The following is a 14,726-nucleotide window of genomic DNA, read 5'->3' on the forward strand; positions in this document are numbered from 1 at the left end:
AGGCGGGACCCTGAGCTTGTTCTTCTGCTCCTGCGGTATGGAGCAGACCCCTTTCACTGCGTACATGGGTTTGACACCCCCTCCTTCTGCGACCCCATAGAAAACCTGATCGAAGGACTTAACAGCATAACAATGTTTAAAAACTCCGAGTTTTCCCAGGAGACCAAAGAAGCCCTCTCTGATGAAGAGAATCGAGGGATGCTGTGCTTGGAGTACCTCTGTCGTGTTGTCCCTCACATTAATCTGAGGGAGAGTCGGGAGTTCCGGCCCCAGGATCACGCCGAGGACGAGGAGAACCAAAACCCAGGGTCCAGGGACAAGGTGTATTACCTCCACTCAGGCCTGGCGAACTGTCTGGATATGACCCACCTATCCAGTCCGCGATCTCTACAGCACCTGAGCAGGTGCGTGATTCGACGATATCTTCAAGGGAGATGTGCATTCACGTCCATCCTACCCGATCTCATTTTCTCACTTCCTTTACCCAAACACATCAAACATTATCTAGACTTGTTACGTGATTAATCATTAGCTACCATTTTGCGGATCTACAAGATCCCTTCCAGAGTTCCTCACATTTTACTATCAACACCCTAAATAACTTTATTTATTTGACTAATTTATTAGTATTGTATACAATTTTGCCTGCATGTTAATATATACATGTTTATAAATTACTTATTGTGTGATGGAAATGTTTTTACGGTTGGGTATTTTTACAATCAATTAATGTTTTAAAATTTAATTTATTGGACCCTAATGTACATGTGTTTGATGCATCGATCGACCCAACAAAATCTTTGTTTTTTTAATATATTTATTTCTGTATCTGTATATATGTATTAACAATTTTATAATATTAACCTCTAAATATTAAATTAATTTATTCTTATTTATTCTAAAATTTTTATATATTTTTATTTTACCTCATGTGATAACCGCAGGATTGACTACTGAAGTTTATGTTGAAATCCAATCGATTTCTAATAAATATGAATGATTATATTTTTCATTTTACGATTACTCGCATCAGGAAGCTTTTGCATACTACATGTATATAGGTCAAAAAAGCTTTTATTGTAAACTCATGATATCATGTCTAATGTGTAAATCAATGTTTAAGGGAAATAAATGTATTTTAATAAACTTAGTTAAATTATGAAAAAAAAATTGTGAAAAATATTTAAAATAATATTTTTGCCTGTGTACATATAATTTTAAGAGGGATCTTGTTTGTTCATAGCCAGTTTCTTTCTTCATCGTTCTGCTTCATTGCACATTTCTTTTTGAATTACAAGAATATCATACTGTATAATGTAATCGTTCTTTCTTTGTCATTAATGGCAGCTGTTGTTTTAAACACAGGGTTTTTTCTTTAAAAATAAATGGACTTATCAAACCTGAATAACTTTTGGGAATTCTACCTTGTTAATGACTCACTTGCATGCAGGCAGGAAAAAAAATCATTCAACTCAAGATACAAGAATGAAATATAGTCCGAAAAATCTGACGAAACGTTTTCATGGCACGTAAAATATCAAAATATATTAAAAGCCTGGAAAACGTTAGCTATTTCGGACCTTTTTTTCAATAAACAATCAGAAATCAAAGCAGAGGAAGAACAAATTCCTAAGACCAGTCACACCTGCGGTGAGGTGCACCCTTTAGTCATGTTCAAATAAACGGGAAAATATTAATACAAATCATTGGCATGAAATATGAAGATAATGAACGAACAGTTATCAAAGTTGAAATCCGTTTAAACGATACACAATCACAGAATCTCTTAAACATAACAGGTGAGATCAGGTACCATGGAGGAGTGAGTGTCCCCTATCTTAGTTAGGTTACACCTGCTGTGTGCTCCTTGTCATAGTCGGAAAAGTGGGAAAAACGTAGCTAATTAAGTGTAAAAATAATGGCCTATATAATTTTTATGAAAATTGTCAATGAACATCCGACTTAATGACAAACTGAAGTGCTGACTATGCCATGGTATCGAACATAGAATTTGCGAAATGTTGACTTTAAACGAGACTGGTGATATCCTTGTTTCATCAGCTTGATTGTTAATAGTTTTGCCTTGTGTAGGAATTGTTCGTTCATAGATGCAGCATGCCCTTGTTTATGGAATCATCTGGGAGACTTAATCTCCGTAGAATATACATCTCCCAGTAGATGATATAGATGTATATTGCCGTGTGAAAAACATCCTTGTTTCATCAGCTTGATTGTCAATAACTTTCCTTTGTGTATATGAATTGTCCTTACGTGGAGCATTCCCTTGTTTATCGAATCAACTGGGAGACGCCACCTTCATTTGCAGGTTTTATACCTGTCAGGGGTATATGCTAAGTACATAAATAAGGGGAGTTGGCGATGAAAATGTTTCCACGTTTATCATGAAGTTTTGTTGTTAGGTAGCCAGTAACATCTTTTGAAGTAAAATATTAAAATATGAAATGGCTGTTATGCAAGGTCCTCATATTCACGTTACTAGCAATGACGTGATCAGTAGGGTCTTTGTCATGTTTGGGAAATCGAAAAAAAATTAAACATGACGTAAGTGTTTATATTTCTTAAAATCTTAATTGAACAAGGAATATTCATAACAAAATTAGTCTTAGTACATGTCATCGTCTCAAACGACGGTCCGGAGTCCGCGATATAGCTTTCTCTTTCCCGTGACTGTTTGATCACAAAATTGTCGTAATCTTGAATATGTTAGAATGGGAGAGAATCGTACATTTTGGCCGTGGTTTGCGACGATGAGCACATGTACATGTGTATAGGATATAACTTGCAATTTTTTTTTAAATTAGAATATTCTTCAGAATAAATACATAAATAGAGTTGAACGTGTCTAACGTTATTGTCGTTTTGAACGTATCATATATGGTATCTGTATCTTTCTAGTAAATAAATATGACAGTTCTTTACAATATTTAATAAATATATAGATCTCAGGAATAACATAGAGTATATATTTCATTGAACTATGTATGAAGGTAAAATTATCCATTTACAAATAGTTGATCTCAGATTATTTTTTCGTATTTTTACTTGAATTCTAAAATATCGCATTCATTAAATTTTGAAGGTAAAATTATCAATTTACAAATAGTCGAATTAACGAAAGGGATCTCAGATTATTTTTTTGTCTTTTTACTAGTATTTGAATTCTACAATATCGCAAAAAAAGATCTCCCCATCTTTTTTAAAAATTGAAACCAAATGCATTTTCTTTGCCTTATCGCATCGACCAAAATGATACTGAATGTTTGATGCAAGCACCTTAAAAATCTACAAACTAAGGGCGCCACGTGGTGAAAGCCAGAGACAGAAGGAAACTTCAAGGCCGAAAACCCTTCTTGGACCCAGAATTATCAATATAGGAGCTTGGAACGTAAGAACCATGTACGAAGCAGGGAAAACGGCGCAAATTGCAGCAGAGATGAGAAACTGCAATCTTACATTGCTTGGCATGAGTGAGACAAGATGGATTCAATCAGTACAGTGACGACTTACGCCTTTATTCTGGACACGAAGAAGAAAATTCACCGTATTCTCAAGGAATGGCATTCATGCTATCCAAAACAGCAAGGGAATCTTTAATAAGTTGGGAAGCACATGACCCAAGGATCATTAAGGCATCCTCATCCTCCTATATTATACAATGATATGGTCCAACAAATGATGCAGAGGAAGAAGCAAATGATAAGTTCTACTACAGACTACGAAGCGTTATTGATACCTGTATATAGAGAAAGAGATGTTACCATCATGATGGGAGATCTTAATGCCAAAATTGGAAATGATAACACCGGATATAGTGTGATCATGGGACAACATGGACTGGGCCAAATGAATGAAAATGCTGAAAGATTAGCGAACGTTATTGGTGGTACTTTATTCCAACACAAAAGAATCAACAAAGCCACCTGGGTATCACCAGACCAGATAACTGAAAATCAGATTAGACCATATAATACAAGTAAGAAGTTTAGAAGATCTTTGCAGGATACCGGAGTCAAACGAGCAGCAGTGTAGCCTCAGATCACCATCTACTGACAGGCAGCATCAAAATGAAGCTCAATAAACATGTTTGGGAAATCGAAAAAAAATTAAACATGACGTAAGTGTGTATATTTCTTAGAATCTTGAACAAGGAATATTCATAACAAAATTAGTCTTAGTACCTGTCATCGTCTCAAACGACGGTCCGGAGTCCGCGATATAGCTTTCTCTCTCCCGTGACTGTTTGATCACAAAATTGTCGTAATCTTGAATATGCCAGAATGGGAGAGAATCGTACATTTTGGCCGTGATTTGCGACGATGAGCACATGTACATGCGTATAGGATATAACTTACAATTTTTTTTAAAATTAGAATATTCTTCAGAATAAATACATAAATAGAGTTGAACGTGTCTAACGTTATTGTCATTTTGAACGTATCATATGGTATCTGTATCTTTCTAGTAAATAAATATGACAGTTCTTTACAATATTTAATAAATATATAGATCTCAGGAATAACATAGAGTATATATTTCATTGAACTATGTATGAAGGTAAAATTATCCATTTACAAATAGTTGATCTCAGATTATTTTTTCGTATTTTTACTTGAATTCTAAACTATTGCATTCATTAAATTTTGAAGGTAAAATTATCAATTTACAAATAGTCGAATTAACGAAAAGGATCTCAGATTATTTTTTTGTCTTTTTATTTGAATTCTACAATATCGCAAAAAAGATCTCCCCATTTTTTTAAAAATTGAAACCAAATGCATTTTCTTTGCCTTATCCCATCGACCAAAATGATACTGAATGTTTGATGCAAGCACCTTTAAAAACTACAAACTAAGGGCGCCACGTGGTGAAAGCCAGAGACAGAAGGAAACTACAAGGCCGAAAACCCTTCTTGGACCCATAATTATCAATATAGGAACTTGGAACGTAAGAACCATGTACGAAGCAGGGAAAACGGCGCAAATTGCAGCAGAGATGAGAAACTACAATCTTACATTGCTTGGCATAAGTGAGACAAGATGGATTCAATCAGTACAGTGAGGACTTACGCCTTTATTCTGGACACGAATAAGAAAATTCACCGTATTCTCAAGGAATGGCATTCATGCTATCCAAAACAGCAAGGGAATCTTTAAAAGGTTGGGAAGCACATGACCCAAGGATCATTAAGGCATCCTCATCCTCCTATATTATACAATGATATGGTCCAACAAATGATGCAGAGGAAGAAGCAAATGATAAGTTCTACTACAGACTACGAAGCGTTATTGATACCTGTATATAGAGAAAGAGATGTTACCATCATGATGGGAGATCTTAATGCCAAAATTGGAAATGATAACATCGGATATAGTGTGATCATGGGACAACATGGACTGGGCCAAATAAATGAAAATGTGAAAAATTAGCGAACTTATGCGATTTAACAAACTAGTTATTGGTGGTACTTTATTCCAACACAAAAGAATCAACAAAGCCACCTGGGTATCACCAGACCAGATAACTGAAAATCAGATTAGACCATATAATACAAGTAAGAAGTTTAGAAGATCTTTGCAGGATACCGGAGTCAAACGAGCAGCAGTGTAGCCTCAGATCACCATCTACTGACAGGCAGCATCAAAATGAAGCTCAATAAACTCCCAGGGAATCAGATATACTAGTAACACCAGGTTTCTCCACTCAAATCTAACAGGAGTACAAGATTGTGGGGAAAACAAATACCAAGCCCTACAAGAGGTCGTTGAACTGACAAAAGTTGAAGATCATTGGAAAGGAAAACTTAGTAAAAGAAACCATCACAACAAGCCGCCATGAAATACTTGGAGTGTAAAAGTACCATAATAAAGACTGGATCACAAATGACACTAAAGTACAGGAGAGGAAGGATAAGAAGAAGCAGAACAAGAGCTGAAAAAACAAAAGCACAAAAAGAGTATGCAGAGGCCAACAAGAAAACAAAACAAGGTATTAAAGCTGGGTAGCGAGGTAAACAAGAAAGGCCAGTGAAAGACAAAACAGGGAAACAACTAGAAGGGGAAGAAGAACAAAGAAGGAGATGGAAAGAACATTTTAAAGAACTGTTGAATAGGCTAGTCCACCTAACCCTCCTAACATTACACCAGAAGGCGAAGACCTAGACGTAGACTGGGGACCCGCTTTTAAGGAGGAAATCATAATAGCCTTAAGACAGATGAGGAATGGCAAGTCAGCAGGGCCTGATAATATTCCCGCCGAGGCACTTAAAGCTTACAACTCAACCAACATACTGCACCCACTTTTTCTGAAAATATGGGAGGCAGAAACAATTCCAGATGAATGGGACGAAGGATACCTAATCAAGCCTCCAAAAAAGAGACCTCAGCAATTGTGCTAACTAGAGAAAAATAACACTGTTGGATGCTACAGAGAAGGTATTCAACAGGATCATACTGAACAGAATGAAAAGGAAGTGACTGATAAGTTAGGTGACCAACAAGCTGGATTTCGTAAAAATACTAAATCTTGTACGGACCAGATAGCACCGCTACGCATTATCATCGAGCAATGTGCTGAATAAAACTCCGTCTATGTAGGCTTCATAGATTACAAGAAAGCCTTTGACAGTGTTGACAGGGAGACAATATGGATACTTCTGCGACATAATGGAGTTCCTTGTTAACTGGTAAAAATCATCCGCAGCTCTTATAAAGACTTGACAAGCAAGTTCATGCATGGAGGACAACTGACGGAACCACCTGTAAAACAGGAGTTCGTCAGGGATTTCTTTTATCACACTTTCTGTTTTTTCTTGCAATAGACTGGATTATGAAATCATCCATAGACAATGGAAGAAATGGATTACAGTGGACATCATGGTCACAGCTAGACGACTTAGACTTTGCGAATGACCTGGCACTCCTATTACATACCCAGGTACAAATGCAGGAGAAAATTACAATAGTGGTAGAGACATCAGCACAGATAGTACTCAACATCAATATCGCAAAAACAAAGATCCTAAGAGCATACACCATCACATGCTTCATTAAATATAGAAGGTCAGGAAATAGAGGAAGTAGAACATTTCACCTATCTTGGCAGTATAGTGGACCAACAAGGAGGAACAGAAGTTGACATAAAGGCAAGAAAAGGAAAGGTCAGAATAGCATTCCAGGAACTTGGAAACATCTTGAAGACCAAGGGAATAACAACATGCACCAAAGGTTTTTTTAACAACAATGTCAAGGCTGTGCTTCTCTATGGTTCTGAGACATGTAGAATGACCGTTTCCACTATAAACAGGATCCAGACATTTGTCAAATCTTGTCTGACACGCATCCTCAAGATTAGATGGCCCGAAAAATAAGTAACATAAATCTGTGGCAGAGAACAAACCAACCCCCTATAGAAGCAGAAATAATACAGAGAATGTGGAGGTGGATAAGGCATATGCTACGCAAGACACATAAGAACACCACAAGACAAGTCCTGTCCTGGAACCTCAAAGGAAAACGTAAGAGAGGGAGGCCAAAGAATACCTGGCGGAGAAATTTTGAGGTAGACGTTAAAAGAATGGGGAAGAACTGGAATGAGGTAGAACGCATTGCTTAGGACAGAGGGGCCTGGACCCTTGCGGAATCTTGTAAGCGGCCAATGCCTCAATAGAGGTAGCAGGCTAAAGTAAGTAAAGTAAGTAATTACATGCCTCCTTGCAACTTCATTGTTCTGTATTTTATAAAATCAGCAAGTGGACTAAGCAAATTGAATCAACATTCTACATTAAAACTATACATGTATACTTGAATACATATACAGTAAAAGAAACTGTTCTTCATGATTTTTCATTTGGATAATATATTACTTGCCTGTATACCTATATGCACTGTCTGCGAATTCCTGTTAAAATCGTCAGTTGAAATTTTAAATACATTTCTATGAACTTTATCTGTACACTGGTAATCAAATCAAATATTCAAATACACAATCATCTTGTTTAACATTTTTATTGTAATAGAGTTCTCCTTCAAATTCAGTTCCAGCTACTCTGAACCTGACTTTTCCCTTCACCCTCGCGGGCCATTCTCCTCCGGGGGGATTCATTTTCATTTCACAGAGATATTTGCAAGATGGGTCATCCGTATACTGAGGATTTTCTTCTTCAGAAGAGAAATGTGTATAACTATAGGGTCTTTGCGTTTATCAACCCTATCAGCCCCAAATTCATCAAACACCGGAATTTCCTTAAAAGACTTACCATCCGTTGATACTCTTTCTCCCTTTTTGTACACAACCTTGAAGCAATCTTTCACCAAAGTAACTCCCCCTTTTTTATGTATCTTTTCAGCTTTTTGAGTTTTGTCAAATTTTTTAAAAATTGCGAACCCGTAAGTACATTTACAAACTCTTTCTGTAACGACAGATTCTCGCTGTCCGAAAAGTACTGCACCATTCAATACAGCCAGATCCGGATTTCCTGGAGTTTTAATAGTGTATTTTGATTTGTATTTATTACGAAAGTGTTTTCTTATTCTTGCGTCATTCGAAAATCCCCCGATAAGCACAAGGTAAGAAACCTGTTTACATGTCTTTTCGATTTCCTCGATTTTGTTATCAATTTTCTCCAATATTGGGTCTAAGAAAGTTTTGTATTCTTCCTCTGTAATTGTTACAGACTGTTCTGTTTCCGATCTACTTAATTTTTTGGAGACACTTAAAGTGAAATTTCCTTCTGACCTGCTATAACTTCTTTTCTTAAATTCTATTTTCCTTTGGTGTTCTACATACTTTTTTGGTTCATTCTTGTGAAACATTTCAATATTGTTGGCAAATTTTTTCTCAATTTTATGGGTTAAACTTTCATCAAGTGTAGTGCCACCACATGGAACTCCCTTTGGAGATACTAATTGTCGAGTTGTGTTTTCCTGCAGCACTTCTTGAACAGATATATCAATAGTTCCACCTATAATACGATAAAGATATTCATTGGAACAATTTTATTTAATGTACATGTACATATATCTAAACCAGTAAACCTTTGAACAAAATAATATAGAATATTTGATAATTCACTCTACCATCATTAAAAAAAAACTATTTGGACATATGAGTGTGGCATAAAATGACGTTTGCCTTATTCTTTATTGTGGGAAATGATATGTGCCGAGGTCCGAACTAATCATTAATTAAAGGAAATTAAATGATACAATTAAAAACACAAACCTCCTAGATCGAGGAGGATAAATTTTGTACAAGAAGCAATTTCATTTTCCTTCACAAACCAAAGGGCGGCCATTTCTGGTTCATATACCAGGGTCAACTTCTTTCCAGGTATTCCAGCCTGAAGTTTAAATTATATATTTATATATGGCACGCCAAATTCACAAAAATGAGATAAACCTAGTTTCACAATTGATAAACTAGGTTTATCGACTGTAAACTATAGTTTACAAACCGTAAACTATAGTTAACGATTCGTTAAGTATAGTTTTCATCTGTAAAACTATATTTAACGGTCGTTAACTATAGTTTACGAATGCTAATCTAAGTTTATCTGTCTGAATAAAGCGTTAACAATAGATTTTGTTGATAAACATAGATTCACGTTTGTAAACTATAGTTTACAATATATATAGTTTAGAGTTGTTAATCATTGTTTCATAAATCGTGAAACTATATTTATCAGATCGTTAACTATAGTTAACGGTTTGTAAACTATAGTTTACAAATTGTGAAACTGTATTTATCAGATAATCTATGTTTTGCAATCGCAAATGATTGTTTTCGATGTTAAAAATAGTTTACGGTTGTGATACATAGATTTTCGCGTTAACCATGGTTTACAGATGTAAAATATAGATTAACGTTGTTAACTATAGTTTACAGTCCGTAAACTATAGTTTACAACCGATAAACCTAGTTTATCGACTGTGAAACTATGTTTTGCTCATTTTTGTGGATTTGGCGTGCCATATTTATACATTCATATATAAAAAGTATTAGGCATTTGTCTTAAATATGATAATAATAATAAAGGAAAACAAAATGTGTTTGTGAAACACTGATGCCCCGTATGACAGCTTATAGAGAGGGTTGACCTCTCTCAAATGCATGTCAAACTCCAAAGGTCAAGGTCAAATCAAAGGAAGGTCTTGTTACAAGAAATACCCATGTGAAATATGAAAGCCCTGTCTCTAACTGTTCAATATTTATAACCAAGGTTAGAGTTTTTAAAAAGTGAATCAAACTCTTGGGTCAAGATCAAAATGGTTAAATTATTTTTACCACAATATATATACACTTACGAAGGGTGAAAGCTTTAGCTCTAAATGTTTAAAAGTTATGGCCAAGGTTAAAGTGTTGTAAGTTTTGTGAAAGTAGGTCAAACTCCATGGCCAAGAGGTCAAATTTGGTGGTACCCATGGAAAGTTCTTGTCACCAGGAATGCACCTGTGAAATTTGAAAGTCATAACCTCTACCATTTAATAGTTATGGGTCAGGATAAAGTTGACAATAGACAGAAAAATGAAAGAGAAAATGTTGACCTCTTCTGCAGCTTTTCTCATAAAGTTCTTTGCAACATCTTACCAAATAGCAGGTACTGTTAACATCCAAGAAATAGTGTTTTCATTTATATCTGTTTTTCTGTCATTCTCTCTTTCATGTATAGATTGAAGTGCTTGATCCTTCATGCTTCATCCTCCAATGGCTCCTTTGAATACAATTTTTGCATCTACTTTTTTCGTTTCTGTATGATCAAACAATTCCCATTTCTTTCTTTCTTTCAAAAGCTTTTCCTAAAATCGATAAATTTTAATCACTAGTTTTATCCGAGGAAAGTTAATTTCTGTTTATATAAATTTATGTACATTATATACCAAGCATTAAGAAATGGTACTTATAATACCACTTACCTCTTCTTCTTTTAATTTCATTTTAAAACATTTGAAGAAGTACCAATTTTTATGTTCATCTTCACTTGTGTAACCAAATGAATCAAATTCTAGATTTTCGTTGAATAATATACACGTTGGAGTCTTGTGCAAATACTTTCCCTCGGATTCTTCTGGCCATTCATTTATGTGTATTTGTTTATATGGTTCATTTTCTGCAGTTGCGAATCCGGAGTAAGTGGTTCCAAAGTCTATGGCGACGACATAATTTGATTCTCTATTAGAGAAAGCAAGAAAAAAAAATCCAAGGTTTTTAAAAATACATTTTCAGGGCTAATAATTCGCTCCAGAACTGTAGTTATGTACTTAAGAAAATTCAGTCAGTTAAATCAGAATCTTTTTCAATTTACGCAGCGTTTCTTTTTTGCGCGCCGAGGGAAATAGTCCTGGTCGAGGGGAACTGGAATCTTGCTAACTCCCTCAATGATATACTAAAACTGTTTTATCATACCGATACAAATTTAAATTGTGAAGATCACCTTTAAAAAAAATCATTTACAGATTAACTAATTATTATTCGTCGCAAATACCAAATTAGAAGAAAGCTATTACCTAATTCTATTGCAATCATTGCATTCTGTTTGTTGTTTACGTCTAATTTTGGTGCTATAACCGCGAATTAGCATGACTAGCTTTCGACCGAGGGATTAGGTAAAAAAAAAAAAAAACTAACGCACGGCGATTAGCCGATTCACAGCGATTTCTAGGGAATTGTTCAGATCTAATCACAGTTTTATATAGGGAAAATCAGTAGAGGTATAATAATAATCGTTATGTCCGTCTAGCTGTACGCTTGTCTGTTACGCTTTGGGGTACTTATCCCTATATCTGTAACTCCTCTCATACCACTGAATGAAATTTGATGAAACTTTCACAGAATTTTCTGTATAAATGATGGTTCTCACGAAAAGTACAGCATTAAACAGGTGCATTTTTTTAAATATGCAAAATAGTTGATATTTTTTTTTCTCAAAAAATATATTTTTTTTAAATATTTGTTTCCAAATAATAGTTTTTTAAATGTTAATCAATAATATATTTATTGGTATATACTGTAAAACTTTTAACTTTATACCTCACTTAGATTTAGAGCTATTGCAAAAATAATTTTTGAAACATCTTGACCTTTGGCATGCGCAAACCTGAAGAATAGTATCTGGTATACAAATTGATTTTTTTTTAGTACTTAACAGTTCTAAAAGTGCAAGTGAAACAGCTTCATTATTTTAATGAAGACTTCGAGACTCTGAGATGTTGCTAGATTCAATAGTACTCTTCTGGATATTCTGGATAAGCAAACGCAGCAATGAATGCTCGTCTGTTTTTTTTCGCAACACTTGCAGTATCGAGCAACACAAAGTGAAGGATTCGTGTCTTCGAACAAAGTTTGCTTACACTGCATGAGGTATAGTTCTGGTTGATTTCGTTTAGTTAAAGAGAATTTATGATCTGCATTTTCTTAAATATCTTTTATATGAAGAGAAGCATGCATTAAAGGGGGTGGGGGGCGAATCTGTGCATTAGCAGAGAAAAATGCTGCATAGGCAATTTGGAGGTTAAAAATCAATCTCAAAATGCAACTTTGAAAAATTTACACAAATATACAGTAGAAAACAGTTAACGAACATCGATTTTAAATTGTTCTCTCATGTAGGTCATGATCAAAACATTTGTTATTACGAATACACCCTTTAATTAAGGCCATTTACACTGAGTTGTCTATAAAAGTTTCCATTTATTTTATTACTGAGATGTAGCGGGTGTGAGCGGTTGACAGGGAATATGTTAGCTCCGTTGTGGCACATAATCTCGCCTTTATAAGAGACCTGTGTTTGTTCTGGTTCCGATTTGTATTGTTTCATTTGATTTTTGATCTTGATCACTGTTCGTTGTCTTCATATGCTTTTATGCTTTCTTTCTCAAGCTACTCTTACATTAAAAGATGTAGCCAGCTTATCCATTTGAATATGATTAGTTGTGCCTTGCAAAAATTATTAAATTATAAAAATTTCACATTGGGATCAAATGGACGTTAAAAAATCTGTTTTTCTACAATATCTAATTTCCCGAACTCTTCGTTTATTTTATAGTTTGGCAGTAGCCAGTTTATATTTTTGTATGGGACTGGGTTAAATTGGAGGAGGAGAGGTGGGGGCAATGGGGTGTAAATATATATTTTTTTTCTGCAAAAATAATCTCCTTAATTTCTCTGACATGTTTGGAGAAGTCTTGTAGATGTGCAATTATATTTTTGTACATAAAATTCGGTTTTTGGGGCGACTGGGAGTCAGAAAAACACCCCCCTAAAAATGCATAGTTTCCTGACCCCCTCAGTTTTTTTTTCAGTTGCCTGATCATATTCTGAAATTTGTTTGATGATGTTCTGTGGCGATATGCAGTACGATTTTGGAATGTAAATGTTCATCCTATCTGTGGACTTTTTTTTATTTTTTGCAAAATCCTGCTTACCTTTAACTCTTTACATTTTTTCCAGATGTTCATTAAGGTTTACAACCACATCTAGATTCATATTATCTTCACCAAAAAGCTTGAAACTTACTGCATAATAATACCTATGTTGCAGATCTAAGTACATTTTCGTGAATGTAAACTTTGAAAATTGGGTACTTACATATACATGTACTTCACTAAGCGAAGCCGCCATTGTTTCCTTTATATCAGTTAGAGTATTGCATTCCATTTTATAAATAACAGTCTCTTCTCAACCAAAACTACCTGTAGTATTGACACACATTTAAATAAGTTGAAAAAGCAAATGTTCTAGTGCTGTCACTTTGTCGTGTCTCAAGGGTGGTAGTGAAGGGGAGGGGGGTCTCGGTGTCTATTTTAAGTCCAGTTGAAAACTGAACATTTCTTAATGTTCATATAATATCAGACTTTTCAATACGCGCCGTTCCTTGGTATTCCAAGCAGTCAGCCCAACAAGTTTTCCTTTGTAAGCTGTTTTTGTTACTTTGGTTAAACGACCGAAAAGCTGCTGGTTCATCAGAAATACATATTGTCAGACTGCTCAATAGAAATCTCCCTTTACGTCATATGATAAACTGGATGAATTTACTTATGCAGCAATATACCTTCAGCATTTGTATACGGGATCTATATATCTCTGATTTGATACGCGAAAATATGCTCTACGTATGAACAATTTTTCTACAACGAGGTAAATTATTGACAAAACAAGTTGATAAAACAAGAATATCATCTGTCAAGTTTAAAGTCATCCTTTCGTAGGTTGTATGGTCGATACAATGATCTTGTCCTTAAATACAATCTTAATTCAAATGCTTACTGAATTTTTTCATACTAATTGTTATGTAATTGAACGCAGAGCATGCCCTTGTTCATCAAATCAACTGGGAGACGTCATCTTCATTTGCAGGTGATAGGTAGTATATTGCTAAGGGAGTTGGCGATCAAAAAGTTTTCACGTTTATCATGAAGTTTTGTTGTTAGGTAGCCAATAACGTCTTTTGTAGTAAAATATTAAAATATGAAACAGCGGTGATTCAAGGTTCTCATGCAATCACGTGACTAGCAGGGCTAAAATTGTGATCTTGGTCATGTTCGGGAAATTGAAAAAAAAATCCGTTGACAATTATGTGTGTAAATAATGTCCTATCGATTAATATAATTATATATATGTATATAAACGAATATATTTAGGGATGGTAATTTGTAACCGGTTAACCGATTACTCGGTCTGAACGATGGTTAGAAAATGTGAAATCGGTTAGT

At 34.9% G+C, this 14,726-nt stretch overlaps 1 protein-coding gene across 1 annotated transcript; it reads right to left on the minus strand.

Annotated features, from left to right (window-relative positions):
* Nucleotides 1-7,887: 7,887 nt before the first annotated feature.
* Nucleotides 7,888-10,993, minus strand: LOC134230477 (heat shock 70 kDa protein 12A-like). The gene is made up of 4 exons (XM_062712307.1): nt 10,932-10,993; nt 10,563-10,814; nt 9,241-9,358; nt 7,888-8,980 (listed from the first exon to the last, which is right to left on the minus strand). Exons 2-4 carry the CDS (start codon nt 10,581-10,583, stop codon nt 8,124-8,126), a joined length of 996 nt encoding a protein of 331 aa, XP_062568291.1. The 5' UTR covers nt 10,584-10,814; nt 10,932-10,993; the 3' UTR covers nt 7,888-8,123.
* Between the last annotated feature and the right edge of the window lie 3,733 nt (nt 10,994-14,726).

This window comes from Saccostrea cucullata, unplaced genomic scaffold, assembly GCF_032062105.1.
Source record: "Saccostrea cucullata isolate Sc308-1 unplaced genomic scaffold, CSIRO_AGI_Scuc_v1 ctg51, whole genome shotgun sequence".
NCBI lineage: Eukaryota > Metazoa > Mollusca > Bivalvia > Ostreida > Ostreidae > Saccostrea > Saccostrea cuccullata.